Source organism: Xenopus laevis, chromosome 1S, assembly GCF_017654675.1.
Source record: "Xenopus laevis strain J_2021 chromosome 1S, Xenopus_laevis_v10.1, whole genome shotgun sequence".
Taxonomy (NCBI): domain Eukaryota; kingdom Metazoa; phylum Chordata; class Amphibia; order Anura; family Pipidae; genus Xenopus; species Xenopus laevis.
This window is the reverse complement of record NC_054372.1, coordinates 49,519,156-49,543,200: the sequence shown is the minus strand read 5'-3', so window position 1 is coordinate 49,543,200 and position 24,045 is coordinate 49,519,156. Positions and strand designations below refer to the sequence as shown.

The following is a 24,045-nucleotide window of genomic DNA, read 5'->3' as shown; positions in this document are numbered from 1 at the left end:
ATCTTCCTTTTTGTTGTCCTCCGTACTGTTCATTTTTGCTTCTATACAACAACACTGTATGTTTTGACTCATTAGATTAATCAGTGTCTGAACTGGCAGTATGAGAACAGAACTTGTGTTTACCTAAAACATTTCAATGCATAAGCATTATTAATGCTCCAAGACCATGCTGTGTATGTTAAAGCAGCAGTGCCCACATGTGCAGCTGTGGTGAAACAATATTTTCCTCCATCTCTATGCCAGCTCTGTTGATGAAGGATTGATGGGAGTTGTAGGTCAAGCAAAGCTGTAGTATCTTAGATTACCTATCCCTGGAACAGAGTGTAAACATTGATTTTAGTGTAAGTAAATGATCTGAGAGATGCTGTACAGGCCAGTATTTAAAGGAAAACTATACCCCACAAACAATGTAGGTCTCTATAAAAAGATATTGCATAAAACAGCTCATATGTAAAACCCTGCTTCATGTAAACAAACCATTTTCATAATAATATACTTTTTAGTAGTATGTGCCATTGGGTAATCATAAATAGAAAATTGCCATTTTAAAAAAAAAATAAGGGCCATCCCCTGGGATCGTACGATTCACTGTGCACACAAACAAACCAAACAAACTATACTTCTTAGGTCACGTGAGCCAATTAACATACAGAGTTGTCTTTTGCTTCAACACTTCTTCCTGTTACAGTTAGAGTTGTAGTATTTCTGGTCAGGTGATCTCTGAGGTAGCACACAGACCATCACAAAATGGGGGTTCAAGGCAAGAGATGTAAAAAGGCTTAGATATATATTCCAGTTTGGTAAGATTCTTTAATATGCCACTTAATATGATATAAACTATCTGTTGCTTAAGTATTCATTTTGAGGGTATAGTTTTCCTTTAAACAAAGTTCACACCTTTAAAATGTGTGCTGCCATGCTTACTAATCACTATACTATACTGGTTTCTATACTGTAGAGTAGTGATCAGCCTAACTGTAATACATGTGTTGACGAGTATTACAGTTATACACACGGATCGGTAAGTTGTACATTCTTTAAATCTGTATGTAGCACGCTACATGGGGAGGCACATTTATTAAGGGTCGAATTATTGAATTCATGTGAGTTTTTTTCAACTCCCATGAATTAGATTTAACTAGAAAAAACTTGAATATCAGGAAGGCCACAACATCACCAAATTGATACCCGGACCTCTCCCATTGACTTATACAGTAATGTAGCAGGTTTTAGGTGGCGAATAGTCAAATTTAAATTCTTTGAGGGCCAGAGTATGATAAATCTCGAAAATCTTATAAGACTTTTTAAAAAAACTGTTTTGACCATAAAAAAAATCAAAAAATTTGAATTTTCAATTCAACCTTTAATAAATCTGCCCCTAATGTCAGCAATTTTATTTTTACCTTTGTTATGAACCAAATCCATTTTACTTTCTGTTCAGAAACAAGTAGTGGTTTGAGTATGCCAGTGCTGGGCTAATTCAAATTATATTTTAGGAGAATTGGGAACTGGGAATTTGCTGGTGTTAATTTTGCTCAGGGTCAGAATCGAGCTCTGGTCAAGGATATTGGAATGTCACTGGGCCAGATCATTACATGACCAATCTGAGCATTCAGACATTAACAAAATAGTTTGAGAACCAACAACAAATCGGAGCATTTATTTATTCTTATTTATATATTGGCCTTGCTTCCAAATTGGCTTGAGTTAGTGAACCCAGCAAAAATGGAGCTGACATGAGTAGAACAAAATGTTAATTTTGTTTTGTGTGTTTTGGGAGATCAAAAGGATGGACTGCTCACTATTGATCTGTTGTGTATAAAAAAGAGGTTTATATTGATATAAAAGCTCTAGCTCCTTGCTGCCTTAAAATGAAATATTCATCCATAAATCAATCTTTGTAATATGCTTGCCTTTCCTTAACCCTTAAAGCAGGTTGGATAACAGCCTGAACAAAATGATATTGATTTTACTTTGTCGGTAAATTCTTAAGTGGACATTTTATGACATATTGAAAGACTGTGTAAGCCAAGAGCCAAGCTTAACTGGCTTCTATAAATTCATAATACAAAATCACCTGATATTTCATAATACTTGTTCTGTATATTTGCAAAACAGCTGGAAATCCTGCATAAACTGTCTATATTTTGCCAGGCAAAATAACACCGGCACGTCATTTTAAAGTATTTGAATTACTGTGGTGCTGTGCCATGTCCAAGCTTTGATGTTAGTGGGTGCACTTACCGATACGTTCAAGGCTCCAATGTGCTGCACGTATGCCGCAATCCCACACAGCTGAATCCTCACTAGATATCTTCGAAAAACTGAGCACCAAAGAGACCGAACGCCAATAGTTAAAAAGGATGTAATTTATTAATATCCGTTTAAAATTCGCATAAGCATACCGCACACATATTTTGGGCTGCTCGCTTGACGCATTTCGTGGTTTCCCAGCACTTCCTCAAAAGCTGGCAGCAACCATCACCCACCTTCCTTAAAACACAGACAAACCCCGCCCATATAATTCATCATTAAACACTGCAAGATACCACCTGTTCCTCTTAACTAGTGAAACATACCAATTAGTATAAAACGGCAACATATAGCAAAAAATAACAACACACATTAGAAGCATTAATATCAATTTTCCCCTCCTTAGATATGGAGTTAAACAATGTTACATACAGCCCCTAGTTGGTTCCATCAACCCATTTTACTTCCAAATGGGTTGAGAGAGAGAAAGTGTGGTCTGCTTATGGGGGATTCTTTATGTATTTTCTGAAACTTGCTCTTACCAAGTTACTTCTTTTAAAGGGGTTGTTCACTTTTGAGATACATTTTAGTATGGTGTAGAGAGTGATATGCTGAGACAATTTGCAATTGGTTTTCATTTTTTATTATTTTAGGTTTTTGAGTTGTTTAACTTTTTATTCAGCAGCTCTTCAATTTACATTTTAAGCATTCTGGTAGCTAGGGACCAAATTACCCTAGCAACCATGCATTGACTTGAATAAGAGACTGGGATATGAATAGGAGAGGCCTGAATAGAAAGATGAGGAATAAAAAGTAGCAATAACAATAAATGTGTAGCCTTACAGAATATTTGCTTTTTAGAAGAGTCAGTGACACCCATTTAAAAGCTGCGAAGAGTAGGAAGAAAAAGGCAAATAACTATAAAACTAAAATAAATTAGATAATGAAGACTAATTAAAGAGTTGCTTAGAATTGGCCATTCTATAACATACTTAAAGTTACCTCAAAGGTGAACCACCCCTTTAAGTTTCCCAAATGTAGTTTTAGGTGGTACACAATGATTGGGAGACCAAATAAAGTGTCTACTTAACCTATTAACCCCCACCCATTTTTTAATACCCCAAATTGAAAGGGATACATCTGACTGTAATGTACTTTTTACAATCCAGTTTATTTACATAAACTCTTTAATTGTGCTTTGTTATGACACGAGAGATAAATATTTCATACAGGTATGTTGTTTGTTTGTGCCGCCTTTGCTAAGCTTTGTTCTTTTCAGTGAGCCCTTCTTTGACCCATTTGACCTTTAATGCACTAAGTCAATCTTTGGTAGGTAGGTACTATAGACCTACAGTTACACGTAGAGTAAGAAAAGCGTTGGAAGTTTATTAGCCAATGTATGGGGGGGGCACACTATGAGTTGCCTGACCTTTAGATATGACATCTATTGGGAAGGACGATCAGAATCCCATTCCATCAAATAAGGACTACATTAATGTGCCAATGCAGTTCTCAGCCAACAAATTTTTAAAACATACTAAATACAAATCTCTCTGATTTTCAACCCAGAAGTCAAGGCAGCAGTGTAGCAAATACAGTTGCTTTTACTCATTGCAGTGTGTTTCTGTAAGAAGATGTTTTGTATCATTAATCCTCTCATTTAATGTACCGTAATACATGTTTGACCACAGGTCTTAGAAGGCACCGTCTCTCATCCTGAAACTATGCATTGGCATCACAGGCACCAGTACTGTATATGGGGACATCTAGTAAAGGGTTTTAGTTTGCTGTAAACAGAAAGTAAGACAATTTGCAGTCTGTCTTTTTATGGTGTGTGTGGCTTTTAATATGTTTTGTCTTTCAGTAGTCCCTTTACCCAGTCTCAAAATGAAAATGCTATTAGATTGTCATTCCCTATGAGTATGGTATCCAGAAGGCAGATTAATTCTTTAGGCTAATGCCATATGGGGCTGAAAATTGACCTGCTGAAATACGCAGGCCGAGAATTGGCCTCTATGTTGGCAATAGTGTCCTGTCCGTACCCAGAACAATTGCATCAGACTGGGTGTAGGCACTTGCGGAGGATTTCGGAAAAGGAGCGTGTGAGTTTGTATTTTTTTGCCAAAATACCCTGCATGTGACTGAGACTGTGTGGCATTAGCCTTAATACTGTGGATCATAAAATCCACAGAGCTAGTAACGAGGACTAGCATGCCAGGGTTCTAGATTCTGTTTCTAGTTTGTGCTTTGACCTCTGCTGCCAGTTCAATGCATGTGAAGGGTGACTCTTTCTATATGCTTTAACTTTTGTCACTCATTCTATTCAAACCCTTTTCTAATGATTTTAAAATTTGCCATTCAAATCACTGCCTGCCTAGGGTCAATTCAATCCTAGTCAAATTATGTGAAAATTCCAAACTGGACAGCCAAAAACCAATATTTTTGACTGACTTCATTATAGTAAAAGAGTGTGAAAAGGATGAACTTCCCCTTTAAAACAGTATATTGTTTTAAAGAAAGACATACACATTTAAAAGTTCTGCCATGCTATTCCGCCTATCTCTTAATGGGAATATGAAGGATATTGTACATTTTAATTTTAAGAAGGATTAATTGGGGGGTAGGCAATTTGTAAGACACCCTTCAGTGAATATAATTACTTAATTGAGTGCTGGGTTTGTGCTCCTGTTTGCTGAAAACTGCACCAGCCCAGGGTGCTACTATAGAAGTGCAATGCTGCCATCTTCTGTCTTTCAGGGGTCATATTCAAGTCATGGCAGAGAAGACCCAAATCTCGCTAAGGAGCCTGTCAGTGTTAATAAAACTTGTTGAAAAAAAAGAGCCTCACAGGTTGATTGCATGTATCCAAGGCATTCTGATCCCTAATGACATTGGTCTAAAGCAGAATAGGCTTCAGTTGTTTGCCAGAAACTAAATAGAAATAGTCAGTTTAGTACCGTGAAGTAGAATTGCCCATGCTAGAACAAAATGTTTCATGAAGTGTTCAATCATGCATGAACCCAAGAAAGGGCAACACATCATTTTTAAATCTTTTAAAATCAGACTGGAGGATAAATGTTAATAAACATTGTTTTTAATGGTTTTAGGAAAGCGTTGTCTCTTGTAAATGTACTGAAAATGTTATATATCCAGAATCCCTGCCGGCGTTGCAATAAGGCCTTACACTTGATTGAATCATGCTGCTTTATAAATGAAAACTTACATATTTGTAACATTTCCTGTTTTGCGTTGCAGTCTTTGTTCTTAACGATTACCTCATTGTGATTTGGCTCCTTTACCATTTTCAGTTGTACTGTATTCTACTAAATTCTCTTTAAAAAAAAAAAAATGCAAAGTTGATTTCTTGAGTTGTGTGTTCTTTGGTAACTGATTCGCCTAGTAGGACATTAGATATTTACATAAAGTTTGCCATGAATGTCCGTAACAAAACACTGCTTATTCATCTCCAATATTCTCTCCTGAATATAAGATGTGTCAACTCTATTCCTGCTATAGATAACGGGAGTCAAAATGCTTTCTGCACACAAACGGCTCAGCTCTACCATTTTGCCCATTAAACACTAATAAACTTGACATGCAGATTCTGGCTAATTGCTCTGCATCACTCCGTTTGAGGCACTAGGAATGAATACACACAGCATGTTTCGGGCTAGGTCCTTTATCAAGTGTACAAATGACCTAGCCTAAAACATGTTGTGTGTATTCACTCTTTAATAAAGTTATTTGCAGTCAGAGGCTACGCAGGATGGAACTTTGGAGGCCTGGGAAATTGTTGATGTAGGGCTGCTGCCCCTCTCTACAGCATACAACACAGAATTTTTGAATAAAAATAATTAAAATAAATTATCTGTTCTAAAGTCTTGCTCATAGATTACATTTATTAATCACTTTTTAGCCAAACAGCTCTTACCAAGCTTATATTTTGAGATGATGCAAGAAGCATCCGTTATTTTCTGCTAATTCAATGCGCCTATCTGAAGAGATACACTGGAGGGAACCCAAATAAAGGCCTGATTGGACAGAGAAGCTGCTCTTTTATGGCTCTTACTGATGAGCAGTTGAAGCTGCGCTCCCCTGCGTTCCGTTTTTCTGCGTTCAGCCGCAGGGGAGCGCAGGAATAGACGCATTAAGCTTTTTTCAATGGGGCTGTACTCAGAGGCGCGTGTAGGTGCCGAATGCAGGAAAAATGCAGCATGTTACGTCTCAACCTGCGTTCATCGCCTATACGTGCCTGTGTGAGTACAGCCCCATTGAAAAAAGCTTAAAGGAATACTATACCCCCAAAATGAACACTTAAGCAACAGATAGTTCATATCATATTAAGTGGCATATTAAAGACTCTTACCAAACTGGAATATATATTTAAGTAAATATTGCCCTTTTACATGTCTTGCCTTGAGCCACCATTTCGTGATGGTCTGTGTGCTGTCTCAGAGATCACCTGACCAGAAATACTACAACTCTAACTGTAACAGGAAGAAGTGTGGAAGCAAAAGACACAACTCTGTCAATTGGTTAATTGGCTCATGTGACCTAACATGTATGGTTTGTTGGTATGTTTGTGAGTACAGTGAATCCTACGATCCCAGGGGGCGGCCCTTATTTTTTAAAATGGCAATTTTCTATTTATGATTACCCAATGGCACATACTACTAGAAAAGTATATTATTATGAAAATGGTTTATTTACATGAAGCAGGGTTTTACATATGAGCTGTTTTATGCAATATCTTTTTATAGAGACCTACATTGTTTGGGGGGTATAGTTTTCCTTTAATGCGTCTATTCCTGCGCTCCCCTGCGGCTGAACGCAGAAAAACGGAATGCAGGGGAGCGCAGCTTCAATCGCTCGTCAGTAAGAGCCCTTAGAAACATACTGCAAGACCCTACCAATAACCATGGTTTATGCTTCAGGGGATTCTGGGCAGTTCAGTTTTGGGCTATTATTCAAAAGATTGAGCTGTGTGAAAGTCCTCTACATAAAATACTGAAACTTTGACCACAGGTTTTTTTTTTCTAAATACAGAGAAATTACCACACATCAAATAAATGAAAAATACTGCATATACAGTAATAGTGTGTCCTCTGACAATAATAATATAATCTAATAAAGTTAGAAATATGTTAAATTGGTAAATTTTTTGGCAACTCGGATACCCAAAATTGCTCCCAACTCGATGACGCTGACTTCACAGATTCAGGCTCACCCCCTCTTTAACCCGAGTACCCAGGCATGGTCAGGGAATTGGGGACTTTCCTCCCTTATCTACTTAGCGAGTATTCCACACATGTACCTGACCTGATGCAGGACTCTGCCTTGACTATAACTATAGTTAACCTTCAAGCTGGGTAGCCAAGAATATTAAATACCCACTAAAACCCTTACTTGCTTTAAACTGAGCCCAATCAAATGCTTTAAACTGAGCCCAATAAGTATGGTGGGCTTAACAAATTGAGAAAATTTAACTCCCTTGATGCTGCTCTGTAGACCTAGCAGATTATTGCAAACACATCTTTAATCAGGAAAATGGTTACACTGTAAGTAGTGTAGTAGTGTAACCACTGCCCTGAAAAAAATATGTTTTTGCAGTAATCTCCTTTCTGTTTTTTTGTTTTCTGTTTAAACTGAGCCCACCAGGCCAATATTCTGAGACCCTTCAAAGGGGAACCAGCCACAGAGTCTGGGAACCAGTTAGTTGTGGAACTAACAACTCAATTCAAGTGGCTCATAATATAAAAACAAGTTTATTATATATTCATACGTGTGAGTAAAGAGGATCATTTGTCTTTGCAATGTACCACTTTGGGATCTTGCATGTGGCTTGTAAGCCTCCAAGGCAACGTTGAAGGGTAAATCATATAAACTGGCAAAAATGCCATTTAAGATTTCTTTTGAAAATACATTTTTTTGGTTAAGATTTCCTTTGAGGTGACAAGATAACAAACCTTGGTAAAGGTGTGCATTTAATATGTTCAGATTTTACATATGGTCAAACTGGCAATTGATCTGGTCGGACTGTGAGAGATTAACAGGTGCTCTCAGAGGATCATAGTATTAGGATAATGATCCCTTTTCTAAAGAGACAGGAGTGAGAGATTTAATAACGGTAGACCTCCATGGGCGACTTTCAATGCAATTCCCTCCGTTCTGACGCGCTAAGACTAATCGCAGGCGTCATGCCGAATCTAAGGTAAGTAGTAGGACGGTATCGCATTGAAAGTCGCCTGTGGAGTTCTACCCTAACAGCCCCACACAAACTCTAATTTCCTTGCTCACTAGCTTTCAGTTGGAAACATACCGCAAGAGATGCTGTGTTAAAAAACCAAAACAAAACATTTTATTGATTGTAATTAAAACAATAAGAATCTTTAAAAGCAGCAACATTTAGATCATACATTCTTCACATTATTAATCCTGTGCATCAAATAAATATGTAATGTATATACTTGGCTGAAGGCAGGGCTGTACATGTGGGAGGATGCAGAAATATACAGGTCCATAGAATGCCTACTTAGGCTTTTTCCTGGCGTGTTCATGCTTTCAACTTGCAGAACAGAAAAAGACACAGGGCTGGATTTCCCTGCGAGGCACCCAGAGGCCTTCAGGTTCCTAGCACCCGCTGGCTGAGCGCACCCCCCCCCGCCGCTAGCATGCATATGCACCAGTGTGCAGCGGAGTTCCCAAAGAGATCAGGATGGGCCCCTAAAATTTTTGTGGTCTCGCCACAAATCCGGGCCTGGAAAGACAGAGGAAAGTTTGCTGGATCAAATTACACACATACAGTATCACTGGCATTTTGGGTGCTATGCCTATGTATGAATCCTATGCAATGATGTTCTGGGCATTTACTAGAGTCCTGGAATACAAGAGGCCAGAAAAGCTGATACAAACTTTTTGTTTACTTTTGTAAACCAAGTTTAAAAAATTCTTTATCCAAAAATTGTAAAAATGGTCCCTTCTCCTGAATGTGGAAGGTCAGAAAGGAGACGTTGTGCCAGAAAATGTGGCAAAGCCCAGTAGTCCCTTTAGAAAGTGGCTAATTCATCCATTTTGTGCCCAAGGTCAGCATGCTTTAAAATTAAACATGTTCATGAAAATCGGACGTATGGCGGAGGCCGGGAGAACTCCTCTTCTGTTTCTGCACTGCAGTCTGTAAACTGGGAAGTAGAGTTGAGTATCCGTTCATCCCCACCTAAGTAAAAGAAATGCAAGAATCACATCTCTAGGGATTTGGGACAAGCTACTTTAAAGGAGAAGTAAAACCCCTGGGCGCAAAAACCCTCCCCCCTCCCCTGTGTTGCTTCCCCTCCCTCCTCCCCCCTGGCCTACCTGTCCCGCTGGGCAAATGCCCCTAGCTTGTTACTTACCCCTCTGCGCAGGTCCAGTCCACGGAGTTCACAGACGCCATCTTCTCCCAAGCGATCTTCTTCCTGCTTTGACCGGCGTTTTTGGCGCATGCGCAGTAGGAGCATTTTGCCGGTACGGATCTACTGCACATGCGCCAAAAGTCAAAAGTGAAATCGGAAAACTTCATGAGAAGATGGCGTCTGTGAACTCCGTGGACTGGACCTGCGCAGAGGGGTAAGTAACAAGTTAGGGCCATTTGCCCAGCGGGGCAGGAAGGCCAGGGGGGAGGAGGGAGGGGAAGCAACACAGGGGAGGGGGGAGGGTTTTTGCACCCAGGGAGTTTCCTTCTCCTTTAAGACAATATACACGAGAATTAATTTAGTGGGTATAGTAATAACTTATAGAATGTCTGCAAAATAAACTGGCTTCTTGCTTGAGCCAACACAGAGCTGTGCCTTACTTAGTAAGCTCCACAGCATTTTCTGTACACAGTGCAACCATTGTTCACTTTGTATTTGGCACAGACACTGTGTAAATGGCAACTGACCAAGCAGTTTTTTTTGGCCACACAGAAATACTTTGCATTCAAAAGTCTCAATACTTGTTTGATTCTATAATGCATTCTGAATCTCTTCTTAGCTTTTCATACACGGCATTTGGCGTTTCTGTTAAAACCATTTTACCTATTTGATAGCATTGCACTGGTTCTGTATTCAGTGGGTCACTGTCCGTTTTTGTGTACTTTTCCAATGGCTGTGAGCTTTGCCTCCCCTTACTTAAAGGGGCAGCACACACTTGTTCAACAGGAGTTGTTCAATATATAGGGATTGTGCGTAATATACGTTTTAGTTTTAATCTGGAAACATCTATGGTTTTTGTTATTTCTTGCACGAAACTGGGAACTTGAAGTTACTCCATGTTTAATTCTTGTGAGATAGATAGATTGACAGTAAACAACCCCCATTTATTTTTGTTATAACCATTTTGTAAACAGAAGACCATTATGCTAGGGATTAACTGTTAACTGGGAATCTACCTCACAAGGACAAAACACAGAGCAGTTTCCCTATTTACCCTATTTAGTTAATAAAAATGATGTCTGGTGATTTTAATGAGTGAGCTCTAATACATCCTCTAGGTCTAGGCAAAAGAAACCCCCTATAAGATATATTGGATCTAACTGTCAATGGATATCTGACACCCAACTCCTGCATGAAGTCAGAATGAAGAGAAACAGATGCTGGGAGAGGAATAGTGAAGATAAACTCAGAAACGGTACAACATTTTTAATTGATTGTATTTAGAAAGTTTCTTATTTCAGTGTGAAGCTTATATTCATTTTTCATTTTCATGATAGTTCCCCTTTAAGGTCTGAGTGCATTAAAGGGATATAATCCTCAAAGGCTCTCATTATATCTCTGCTTGTGTCAAAAAAGAGTTGGCATTATTAAGTAGAGATTATTTTAAAAAACAAATCTGTTTTTCAAAAGAGCAAACTGATTATTTTATATTTAACTCTGACATGGGGCTAGACATATTATCAGTTTCCCAGGTGCCCTCAGTCATGTGACTTGTGCTCTGATAAACTTCAGTCACTCTTTACTGCTGTACTGCAAGTTGGAATTAGCATCAGCAGAACAATGGGAAGGTAACCAGATAACAGCTCCCTAACACAAGATAACAGCTGCCTGGTAGATCTAAGAACAACACTCAATAGTAAAATCAATGTCCCACTGAGACACATTCAGTTACATTCAGTAGGAGAAACAACATTCTGACTGAAAGCAGTTCCATCCTAAAGTGCTGGCTCTTTCTGAAAGCACATGACCAGGCAAAATGACCTGAGATGGCTGCCCACACATAGGGTTGCCACCTTTTCTAAAAAAATTTACCGGCCGGTGGGGGGGGGGGGCAAAAGGGGGCGGTCCATGATGCAAAAGGGGTGGGGCCACACACAGTGATGCAAAAGGGGCAGAACAACACACAATGGCCAGAAGCCTGAAAAAACCCCCAGTAAGTTCTGAGCGAATTGGGGGTGGGCCAAGGCCTTTTTTAAAGTGTATTACAAATTACTGGCAACTACATTGCTGGTAAATTTGTAATAACGGCCCGACCTTTGCAGGTGTTTTACTGGCTAGGCCCGCAACATACCGGCCAGGTGGCAACCCTATCTACACGCAAATATTACAACTAAAAAAAAATACACTTGGGTTAGGAATTAAATGTTTGCTTTATTTTGCAGTGTAAACAGTGTAATTTAGAAATAAAAACTGCACCATAAAAATCATGTCAGAATTCCTTTAAATAAAGACTTTACTTCTTAAAATTTGGCATGTATTTATCTTCATAAATTTTAGCTAACATTTCATTTTCTTTAAAAATCCTGTGATCTCTTGTGCATCAGGTCCTAACTTCTCAGAAATCAAAACCTCACCTCTGAAAGTGCAAACAAGCTCAACAGTCTGGGGCTGCTCGTCCTCAGGATGTAACCAATCCTACAAAGGAGAAAATCAGTGCTTTAGTGACAGAGCAGTAGAAACAAAGCTTCTAGCTAAAGAGATACGTAGCATAGTGTAGCATAGACCCCCCCATGCCCCTAACTTTATACTATGCAGATGCCTGCCTTGGGGGAGGAGGTCTACGTGGGGTGGGGGGTAGGGTTTTTTTGGCTAAACAGTTGAATTCTCCTTTAATCAAATAATTCACATTGCTAAAAATGATTTCCTTTTTTTCTGTAATAATAAAGCAGTACCTTGTATTTACTCCCAACTAAGATATAATGAATCCTCGTTGGAGGCAAAACAATCCTGGTTGGTTTATTTAATGTTTAAATGATTTTTGTAAACAAAGTATGGAGATCCAAAATATAGAAAGATCCCTTGTCTGGAAACCCCAAGGTCCCATACCTGTACTACATTCAGACACCTATATGAAGTCATAGAGTCATTTCTTACAGACTTTAACCTATTCTTCATAAATCCTATATGAAGATCTGTGAGTCACAGTGAAGTCATCAGCCTAAAATAACTGTAGAGGGGCCCTACTTTACACACTTAAGCCCCCAAAAATATAGCCACTGTAGGTGGATGTGCATTCCCCATTCAAAATTAGTTTGACCCCTCTTTTGACAGCCCAAATACTCAGAGAGAACAAAGACCTACATATACAAATCTGGAAGCTGGCGAAGGTGACATGTGAAGTCTGGAGAGCAGAATAGCAGCTAGGAACAGTAGATGGGGAAGATGAAGAGCAGAGGGAAAGAACTAACATTTAAATGGAAAGGGATGGTGAAAGAGTTGAGAAAAACACAAAATGTAAGGAGAAATGGGACTGCAAAAGTGTATGAAGGGATAAGTGTTAGAAAGGGAAGGGGGAAACACCGGATGTGCTCTTTGGTGTCAGTATCTTTCTTTAGTTTAAAACCCAAATTCAATCAGCCAATAAGCTAGTACTTCCACCCATCATTTACAGTTTCAAGAATGTGCACCCACCTTTGCTTAAAAGGTCAGGCGCAGATTTGTCTGTTTTGTTCATGTTGTTTCTGAGCAATGTACCAAATCCACTGAAGTAAACTCACCCCTGGCCATCTGTTACAGTTGAATGCTAAAATGTCTAAATATGCCAATACTGGCAATTTCCAGCCCTAAAACACCCGAGTGTTTAGTTGACTGAAATGTGTTAGTGCTGGCATTTTGATATTTAACTGAAAAAAATCCTCAATACCATTAGTGTTAAGTACAAAAATAAATGAGTTGGTTGAATTGTTTCAGTTCTTTTTAAAATTGATGGGTCTCTCTGGTTGTGCAAGTTAAGTTGGACATCGGAAGCAACATTTTTAAAACACCTGTTCATTGGTTATACAACTATTGACGACAAACATCAACGGCAGAAAAGTTTGCTTGGAACCATAATTTGAAGGTTTAAGAGGATTAATAGGTTCTGAGGCAGTTTAATACAAAAACAACATGTAATTTACACTTTTGTCTTAAAATGCTCACCATTCCAGAAATATCATCATAGCACATGCAATGGGGTAGGCTTCTGCAACCCATATATGCAATGCACAGAGCGACGCAAAGGCTGGAGACTGATGCGATCAACATGGCTATATTAGCACCTTGAACAAGCTTACCCAGGATGAACCTCTACAGAAGAAAAAACAAATTATTACAATCAAGAAGAATAAGCTCACAACTAATCAGCAGGTAAAAAACAACAAGACTGGGATATCAATCAGCTTTCTTAATGGGACAAACCGCATTGATCAAAATGCCTCTAACTGCAGGTTGCCATTATTTTTGTTATTAAGTTTTAGCATTTTAAGTATTAGTACTCACTGCATGAATAACATGTGCAGGTGCAGAAAATATGTCATCATCATCCTCCCCATATCCAAGTGTCAAGGAAGCATATACAACAACTATCAGGGTGGTAAAGCAGGAAAAAACAGAAGCAGCAATAAGCGCATTAACCTATTAGAACAGAAAACATAATTAGTCCGAATGTTGTTTTAAAAAATGCAAAACCACAAAATACCCTCCTCCCACCATTGTATGTTATATTAAAAAGATTTGTCTCTTGCTAAGGAAAGTTGTAATATTTGCAATAACAGTGACTTAAGGGATGGGATGGCAGTATATCTGTGAGGCTTAAGGTGGTCATACACATAGAGAGCCGCTCGTTTTGGGGATTTCACCCAACCAAGTGGATCTGTCCCTACTGTGAACCCCACATTGAGGTTGGCAATATCGAGCTGATCCGTCCATGGGCCCTAGGGCCCAATGATCGGATCATAATGCAGGCAATCAATTGGGCGCGATCCGATGGGATTTTTAACCCTGCCAGATCAACATCTGGCTGACTTTTAGCCAAATATCGACTGGGGAAGCCCGTCAGAGGGCCCCACACACGGGCCAATAACCTGCCAACTTTGTCTGTCTGCAGTTTTTATCGGCCCATGTATGGCCAGCTTTAGTCTTGTTGTAGTGTGTATTCAGTGTTCTCTTCCAAAAGATAGAGTTGTGAGACTCTATTATTATTTGCCTTTATGTTGATTTGGGGACCCTATCGCTATGCTCAGTACCTTGTAAAGTACAGCTGAGTGGCAGGCAACATGGATCTATGAAGTGTAAATACAATGTGCAGGTATGAGATCTGTTATACTGAAACCAGCTGTCACCCTAGAGTCATATATATATATATTCCTAAACCAATGCTTATAGTTATGTACCATAATAGGACTGGGGCATAAGGATGGAGTCTTTGTTCCCAATTACCTATTATTCTGTCATGCATAATGCAGCATATTTTTATTATATACTCCCTATGATTAAACAACAAATCCTCTCTTTTGGCTTTAAATTAGCACCTAGTAATTGTATACAGGTCTAGGAGAGAGCAATAAAATAAATAAATAAATAAAAAGTCAAACCACACGGTCCTTTAATGACATTAAAAGTTTTCCAAAGCAGCCAGCATTTGAATATTGGTAATCAAACTAAAGCTCCTGTGAGCAGGTGACCAGTTTATGGAGGCACTGCTATTCTCACACTGGTGTTTCTTTGTAAATCGTACTTTCAACTTACAACCTACTTGCACCACCCAATCCAGCATGAATTTATAAGCACAATGTGCCAGCATGTGGAAGGGGATGATGCGCATACTAACGGTTCCAAATAGAGAAAAATATTTTATATTATAGGTTAGTTTTAGAAGTAAGTGGAAGGTTTTTGTCATTGTCATCATGCAGCAGTACATTTGCCACATCAATTAAAATGAGGTTAGATTTGTAAGGCACCATAAAGACTACCAGCAATGGGTCTAGTATGGTTGTCATCTAAAAATCCCTGCTTCCTGGCGCTACCACTATGATTCATCAAATAAGGCTGGGTTATTCTTGAATAAAATAAAACCAAACAAAGAGAAATCCTTACTAGAACTGGGTTCTTTTTCTGTGAAGAAAATAAAGCCAGTACTCCAGGAACTGTCATAATCTGCAAAACAAAGCATTTTAGGTTCAGGTTGACTGTAATAGCTGTTTACCACCCAAGATCATTTCTTACATACATAATCTGTGAGATCATTTCTTACTGCAATATATTTCACTTATCCCAAACAGACATATACCTTGCAATAAATAGATTTAGGAGAAAATATATATATCAGAACTTTTTGTTTTATTAGAATTAACTTCATTTGTTCAGACAGTGATCTCTGGGTGCAAGAACAGTAACTGCAGCAATGCCCAGGAACCAATGGTGTCTCATGGTCCAAATATGTTTTTGTTTCAACAAAGAAGTCAAATTTACTTGCAGAACAAAGTGGCCATTGCACAACCCAACATCCAGAATTTGATTAAAATAGTAAAATAGTGGTAAATAGAAGGGGATGAGATTAATAAAAAACTGGTCGTGACTTGGAAGTTGGTCTTTGTATTAAATGAAGGAGAGACCTCAAAGCACATTGATGGCCAAAACCCCATGTAGTTCTAGCTCTGCACTGGCAAAGACCTTCCCTTACCACTTATAAAATGTTCTTATAAATACTGTACACATAATATTACCAGCCCAGCCCATAGTGGAGCCCTAGTTCTCCCAAGGTTGGATTCTCTTCTGAATGCTCCATCCATGAACCCAGACACAATGGAGATGCCTGCACATGCCATCTGAAGGATTCCCAACACCACCATGCTCCTCTGGTTGAAAATAAAGTAGCGGTAGTGATCCATTGGAAAGGAAATGAAAATCACCTTACTGTTGCAAAGATTGCAAATTTAGTGTGCCCTAAAGATAAAGAAAGGAACAGAAATAAATATAATACACAAGGAACAAACTGTAAATGATATCCTTATAAACAGAGCATACTGAGTCTGTGGAATAAGCCGTTTATGTCTTAAAGAGACAATAACTACTATGCTGCGTGGTTTTGCTAAAAGTTACAACACAAAAAGGAATTAAAAACATGCAATAATACATAATGGATTATAGTGAGGTATATCCAAGAGAAAAACGTGGGGTATTAATCAGTGGGAGCGTGAGAGGGTTATATGAGAGAGAGCAGAGAGTTCAGAGTCAGCATTTGTGTCATAAAAAGTTACAGATACTAAATATTAGTCTGATAAAGGAGGATCAGTCCACCCATGAGAGCATATAATTTATATGTTATGTGTTTCTTATGGAGTAGGGGTTTGAGTTTGATTTAAAGTAACTAGGGGGAAGGGTTGCTGTAAAGGGCAGTATATTCATAATCTTTGTACAGGTAACTGACTGCTGTGTTAAATCAGGCTCATTGACAGATACTATGGCCATGTAGAGTAGAGTAGCCACATCAGAACCCCATTATGCCATCTTCAAAGGAAAACTTACAATTATAATATAAGATTACCTATCAATATAAAAAAAAGAATTGCAAGCTTCTCAGGCCTTTATATGGTCAAGAAAATCCTTTCTGATATTTGTTTATAGCCTTACAATTTATAGTAGGAATTAGAGATTAAAGGAGTGAAAGGTGTTCCTAAAATATTATGACCCCATGTAAGTACCTACGGGTCAAAAGCCAGCTATGGTTTCTGTTTTGAGCAATGAATTCTGGCCTGATTATGCAAGAGTGTGGTCTTTCAAAGCAGTCACATGGCCCACAAATAGATCAGTGTCATCATATTTGCTTCCAAAGGACCGAATTAAAAAAAGGGCCAATTGATGTTGATTGATTTGTAGAAGGGGAATATTTTTTTTAAATGCTGTACATCATCTTTTGCCAAAAAAGGTGTTAACCTAAGTGCAAACTATATGGCATTATACCAAAGCTCATTTGCTATTCTTATGAGTGAATATTGCCTTTAAAATAGCCAACAGGCATATTGCTAAAGGCGTCTTTATTGTAGATACTATAATATGGATCAAGGTGTGAGGGGCGCTCATGATTCAAATTTCTATAGTCTATAGGTGAGAAGGGTCCCCAATTATCCCAAAGTCTACAGGTGAGAGGGCCCCCCCAATTATCCCAAAGTCTACAGGTGAGAGGGCCGCCCGATTATCTCAAAGCATACAGGTGAGAGGGGCCCCGATTATCCCAGAGTCTACCAGTGAGACTGGCCCCCATTATCCAAAAGTCTATATGCGAAAGGGGCACTCATTATCCTAAAGCACAATCCCTCTTCCAAGACACAGAGACATTACCATACCTCAAGTGCTGGTACTGAATAGGAAGGCAGCACAGAAGGAGGGATGGCATGTTACATGGCAGAGACACATCAGGCAGAAACCTTTCTCCAGCAGAGAAACAGAAGGTACAGGGGGCTGAGATAATAAAAACAGCAGCCAGACTCTTAGTAATAACTTACAATCTGAGAGAATGACACATGCTTTACCACTCACTTTCCTTTGTCACAGCAGCATTCCACGTCGCAGCAGAGAAGCTAAGTGCCGCTCCTATGTCCACTGAAGAGAAAGTAAAAAGAAAACAACCTGTGAGCTGTTCCTGGAAATGTGTGCGCAGGTGAGTATCCAGGCTGACCCGACAACTGCACAGCTGGTCCCGCCCTGTTGTTATACCTGAGGCCCCTCCTTAGCAAGGTACTGACTTGGAAAGCACCGCACATCTCCATAGCCAAAGAACCCTGAGCTTGCCACATATTTTTGGTTTAAAGTAAAAGGGTGGTTCAACTTTGTTGATCACTACCCATAAAACAACTAATAACATTCCCCAAAGTATCAGGTTTGGGTATGAATATTTGTCTAAAAAGCTAATTGTGCAGTTGTACCTTATGCTCAGTCTCCATTGAAGCATCTCAGGACTTTTGCCAGAGGGTTGAGGGGTTTTTCTGCAGGCAGTGTGGGACACATGAGAGGGTGGGGATGTCACCAATTCAGCTTTGCCATTACTTTGGAGACATATAGGATAAATGAAAAAAAACTAATTTTGGCAACTATAAGTAATATATGGTGTTGCTTTTACATGGTGCTAAAAATCAATATTATCTTTAAAAATAGCCCCTTTATTGGAGCTTCCTATAGATTCACTGGTCCCTGTTTCAAATGAGGGGTGGGTGTGTCCTAACGATCCCTGCCAGAAACACAGTAGGAGGGGGACAGCCAATCACAGCCCTGAACAAGCACAGACAGGCTTCAGTTACCTATCAGGTCCTGCTAGCTGCTGTCCTACAGTGCAGTGAGCTGAGAGCCACAGGCTCCCCTGCACAGCCTGGGAATTCAGGGAACAGGAAGTGGAAGGGAAGCGAGGGATTATTAGGGTTTTTGCAGAAATATTCAATAAATCAGCCTGAAACATTACATTTTTAAGCACAATTCTTCTATATCTGAATGAGTATCATGCACTGGTACATTCTTATTTTTTACACAAAATGTCTCCTTTAAGGGTAAGGCCACACTAAGCGATAGCGCGGCGATTTGACTCGCCGCGACTATTCGCCGCGACTTTTAATCCTCAATCGCTGGCGAAACTTTGGCGCTGGCGTCTATGGGAAATCGCGCAAAATCGCCAGCGTAAAAACACACGCGGCGATCTTTTTTCTATTGTCGCTCGAAATCGCCTAGCGAGGCGATTTCGAGCGACAATAGAAAAAAGATCGCCGCGTGTGTTTTTACGCAGCGATTCCCCATAGACGCCAGCGCCAAAGTTTCACCAGCGATTGAGGATTAAAAGTCGCGGCGAATAGTCGCGGCGAGTCAAATCGCCGCGCTATCGCTTAGTGTGGCCTTACCCTAAGGGCTACAGAAGAATCATTGTCAGTGGCAATACACAGGTTGCTTTGTACTTGTTTTCAATAAACTTTATTGAAATACTTGTTGATACATGGTTTAAGAGGTGACAAGGCATACGGACTGTTTGATCACTTGGTTTGTTAGCATTATGAATTGAACTTTATTTTAATAAAGTATAGCAGCTTTTTCACTTTGCACCCAAAGTCACAGTAATATAGGGGGTTTGTTTCTCCTGCTTGCAAAGCCCAACTGCTCCTCCCCCAGCAGCTCTCAGAGAAGCTTTTCTGAAAGGAATTAGCCAGGCACTACCCCCACCTCCCATGTCCCTCTACCAGACACTATAACAGCCGTTATGAGAGAAGTCTTTATAAACAAAGCAACCAATTTTGGCGCTGAGTATATTTGTGCACTGCTTCCCTCTCCTCTGTCTCTCTTATAGTGAAGCTGCTATTCTATAAGGAGGAACCAATGGGTGGGAAATTATGCCAATCTGTAGAGAAGGTGTGGGCATGTCCAGTAGCTGTTGAAGCTCCTGCTGCCCAAACTCCCTGTGAGGTAGTGTTTCTCCAGGTGCCTCTACTAACTCCTGCTATAGAGAGAGAAATGCTGACTTCTCTGGTACAATATTTATCTCATAAAAGGTAGACATTTTTTCAATACACATGCATTGAATATGTACTTATAGGGCACCCACAGCGGGAGGGAGCTCCTGGTCCAAGCGGCCATGTTGTGTAGAGCGTATTTGCACTCTCTGCTATACAATACAGTAGAACCCCTGCCACATTTTACATTTTTCAGGGGATCAGGAAAAAAAAACTATGTCTGGGAAAATCAGGGAAATTTGTTAAAGCAACTTATTCTTTAGCTACTGAAAGAATATAAACAGCCTGTTTTACTTTGAAATACAATATTTACTGTGTTAATGACAAGGGTTAATCAGTGCAGCATTAATGTTACACTATTGGGGGCATGTGCACGGTTTCTCTGTCACTCACATACACAACATAGTAACATAGTAACATAGTAAGTAAGGTTGAAAAAAGACACGTCCATCAAGTTGAACCTTTTTTTTTTTTTTTAATCTGCATAACTGCCAGTTGATCCAAAGGAAGGCAAAAAACCCATCTGAAGCCTCTCCAATTTGCCTCAGAGGGGGAAAAACTTCTTTCCTGACTCCAAAATGGCAATCGGACCAGTCCCAGGATCAACTTGTACTATGAGCTATCTCTCATAACCCTGTATTCCCTCACTTGCTAAAAAGCCATCCAACCCCTTCTTAAAGCTATCTAATGTACTGTATCAGCCTGTACAACTGATTCAGGGAGAGAATTCCACATCTTCACAGCTCTCACTGTAAAAAACCCCTTCCAAATATTTAGGTGGAACCTCTTTTCTACTAATCGGAATGGGTGACCTCGTACCTACAGGTAAATAAAGCATTAGAGAGATTATTATATGATCCCCTAATATATTTATACATAGTTATCATATCACCCCTTAAGCGCCTCTTCTCCAGCGTGAACATCCCCAATTTGGCCAGTCTTTCCTCATAGCTAAGATTTTCCATACCTTTCACCAGCTTAGTTGCCCTTCTCTGTACCCTCTCTAATACAATAATGTCCTGTTTGAGTGATGGAGACCAAAACTGTACCATTAACAACCACCCTCTGTACCCGATCCTGTAGCCAGTTTCCTATCCATGTACTACTTCATTAAGCCCAACAAACCTTAGTTTAGAAAGCAGTCATTTGTGGGGTACAGTATCAAACGCTTTGGCAAAATCCAAATAGATCACATCTACTCTCACTGTCCAGCATCTTACTTACCTCATCATAAAAAGCAATCAAATTTAACTGGTAACTTACTTATGTTTACTTCCATCTGTCTGTATTGCCTATGATAACTTGTTAAACTTTTGATTCGCATATATTGCATTTGTTTGAAAAATAATAAAAATATTGAAGAAAAAAAAAGCAATCAAATTTGTCTGACATGACCTATCCTTCATAAAGCCATGCTGATTGCTTCTCATAATGCCATTCACTAGGACAAAATTTTGAATGGGATCCCTTAACAAGCCTTCAAATAATTTGCCCACCACAGATGTCAAGTTTACTGGCCTATAATTGCCAGGCTGAGATCGTAATCCCTTTTTAAATATTGGAATAACATCAGCTTTTCTCCAATCCATAGGCACCATACCAGATGTAAGTGAATCTGAGAAAATCAGAAATAGGGACTGGTCTAAAACTGAACTAAGCTCTCTTAGAACCCGGGGGTGTATGCCATCAGGCCCTAGAGCCTTGTTTACATTAATTTTTATTAAAGCTTTACGAATCATATCCTGAGTCAGCCACTGACTAGATTGAGCTGAGCCATAAAGCAATAAGTGGTTTGTGCATGGCTGTATGAGGGGCAGACTAATTGGAACTGACTATTTACAGACAGAACCATGGTTAAATATGCATCTGGTTAGTATTTTAAACCTCTTTACTTTTTTGTAGAATCAGGGAAATGCACCTGTTGAAATGATTTATAAATTGGTGGGACCACAAAAAAAAGGAAAATACGGTTCCAATGGAAAAACAAAGAAATTCCTCTCTGAACATTAACAGGGGTTTCTATTTGCACCCATGATTAAGGGTACAACTCCACAGTGCGGCTAGAGCCAATACGTCTCCATTCAAGTCTCTTTCATTAAACACAAAATTTTAATTTCACTACAAATTGATACCAACGTTGCTTTTCTTTCCTCTAAAAACTTTACATGTAAAACAAACTTTAAAATCTGTCTGAAAACAAAAACATTTGCTTCCATTTTTCATTTTATGCAAAGTCATTTTAGGCCAGTTTAAATAGCTGTGAATATTGTTTTATAAAATAGATATTTGTGCTCTGAATTTGTGACTAGCACAGGTGTTCTACACAATGCTATTCAAGGCAAGGGACACAATGTAGAGTGGGCCCTACATGATTTGCAGTTTTAATACAATCTTTATAAATCAAATTGTGTTCCCAAAATTTGGACAGCCCTGTAACATAGAGGTAGATTTATCAAGGGTCGAATTTCGATTTCATGTGAGTTTTTTTAAACTCTGATAAATTTGATTTAATTCAAAATTCGATTAGGGAGTTATTTATTAAAAAATAGATCTAAAACTTAGATGAATTTTATCGACAAATTAGATTAGAGCTTTTTCTCTGAAAAAAACTTAAATGCCACTTCAAATTGGTCACTGGACCTCTCCCATTTGATACAATTTTTATAAATCAAATTGTGTTCCCAAAGTTTGGACAGCCCTGTAACATAGAGGTAGAGTTATCAAGGGCCGAATTTCAAATTCATGCAAGTTTTTTTAAACTCTATTAGCCTATTATTTTATGTTGCTCTATTTTCACAATTAACAGTTCTGAATAATATGCAGGACTTGTACACATTAAATAGTTTTCAGGTCTTGTATTGTATAGCAGCTCCCCTAATTTACATCTTCATTTTCAAGCATTCTGGTGATCTCATTTCACCCAAATATATACAGCTTTACCAGCAACAGGAAATGAGTGAACACTTTATGCAGGGAAAAAAATCCAGTAATAGCAAAAAAATCATTTAAAAAAAGTGCTAAATTAATATATATGAACACTTGGACACAGCATTGCAAATTCTTGGTTTAACCAATACATTCCAACAATGTAGTTGAATAAAACAAAGTAAAGGCACATCCAGTAATGAAATGCTGCCAAATTGGAATGCTCTGCCTAGGAACATTTGTGTCACTTACATTAAGTCCTGCAGTCTAATCAAGTGACAGAATTATACCTCGGCAAGGGCAGTCTACAGAACCCTCCAGCAGGAAAGGGGTAATTATCTGTTCTAAAAAATAAAAAGATCACTGTTGGTATGCTCTGTGAACCAGAAATATAACCATAAATAATGATCTCGTAACTATATTCACAGACTAAAAGAAATGTGAAGGAGGAGGGACTGTTACTGAGAAGTAGTTGCCATAATAAACACATGTACTTATGCCAGTCAGATAGATCAGGCCCGGACTGGCAATCTGTGGGTTCTGGCAAATGCCAGAGTGGCTACTATAAGGTCCCATAGAAAGTCAGTATTTAGTGGGCTGGTGGGGGCAGTTTGGGCCCCTGTGTGGGCTTATTGGGCCCGTGTACCTGAAATGCCAGGGCCTATTTTAATTCTCAAGTCCGGACCTTAAACTTATTAGCCATGGGAAACTTCCACAGTGTGATTGTGGCTATTTTTAAATGATAGGTTAAACTGGACTAGTGTTAATTGCCCATAGCAGCAAATCGGCAAGTAGTTTTGTTCAGGATGTAGTTAGAAAAAGAAAACATGCTTGGTTGCTAAGGGCACAGATTCGGGGATATTTTGCAGCTTCGATTTCCGAAGTGAGGCAAGTTAGAAAATTGAAGCGCCGCGAGTGCATTGGTGCAGGCGTTTTCTCTTTATAGCAGGCGGAAGGCAGTACGGGGAGATTTTCGCCCCGCAGAAGAGGCGATTAGTTGCCAGACGACTAAATCTCCCCGAGTCTGCCAGTGTGCTGCTGCCCTAAGGGTACAAGTAAGCAGCTTTGTTAGTAAACAAATAAGGGTGTGCTCACTGGTATAGTATATTCCCACACATTTATAAAAGTAATAATTACCTTCAGTTTGACCAAACGCTTTTATTTGACCAACCAAT

The 24,045-nt window shown here is 39.2% G+C and overlaps 1 protein-coding gene across 4 annotated transcripts; it reads right to left on the bottom strand.

Annotated features, from left to right (window-relative positions):
* Positions 1–8,588: 8,588 nt before the first annotated feature.
* Positions 8,589–18,631, bottom strand: XB5734924.S (uncharacterized XB5734924 S homeolog). 4 transcript variants are annotated; one of them, XM_018243295.2, is made up of 8 exons: positions 18,383–18,631; positions 17,997–18,059; positions 16,184–16,403; positions 15,555–15,614; positions 13,959–14,093; positions 13,620–13,766; positions 12,056–12,116; positions 8,589–9,466 (listed from the first exon to the last, which is right to left on the bottom strand). In XM_018243295.2, the coding sequence occupies exons 3-8, from the start codon at positions 16,346–16,348 to the stop codon at positions 9,363–9,365; spliced, it is 672 nt and encodes a 223-aa protein (XP_018098784.1). In that variant the 5' UTR covers positions 16,349–16,403; positions 17,997–18,059; positions 18,383–18,631; the 3' UTR covers positions 8,589–9,362. The 4 variants fall into 4 exon arrangements, with proteins under 4 accessions (XP_018098784.1, XP_018098785.1, XP_018098783.1 ...); XM_018243296.2 differs by lacking the exon at positions 18,383–18,631 and having other exon boundaries at positions 17,963–18,280; XM_018243294.2 differs by lacking the exon at positions 18,383–18,631 and having other exon boundaries at positions 17,997–18,279.
* Between the last annotated feature and the right edge of the window lie 5,414 nt (positions 18,632–24,045).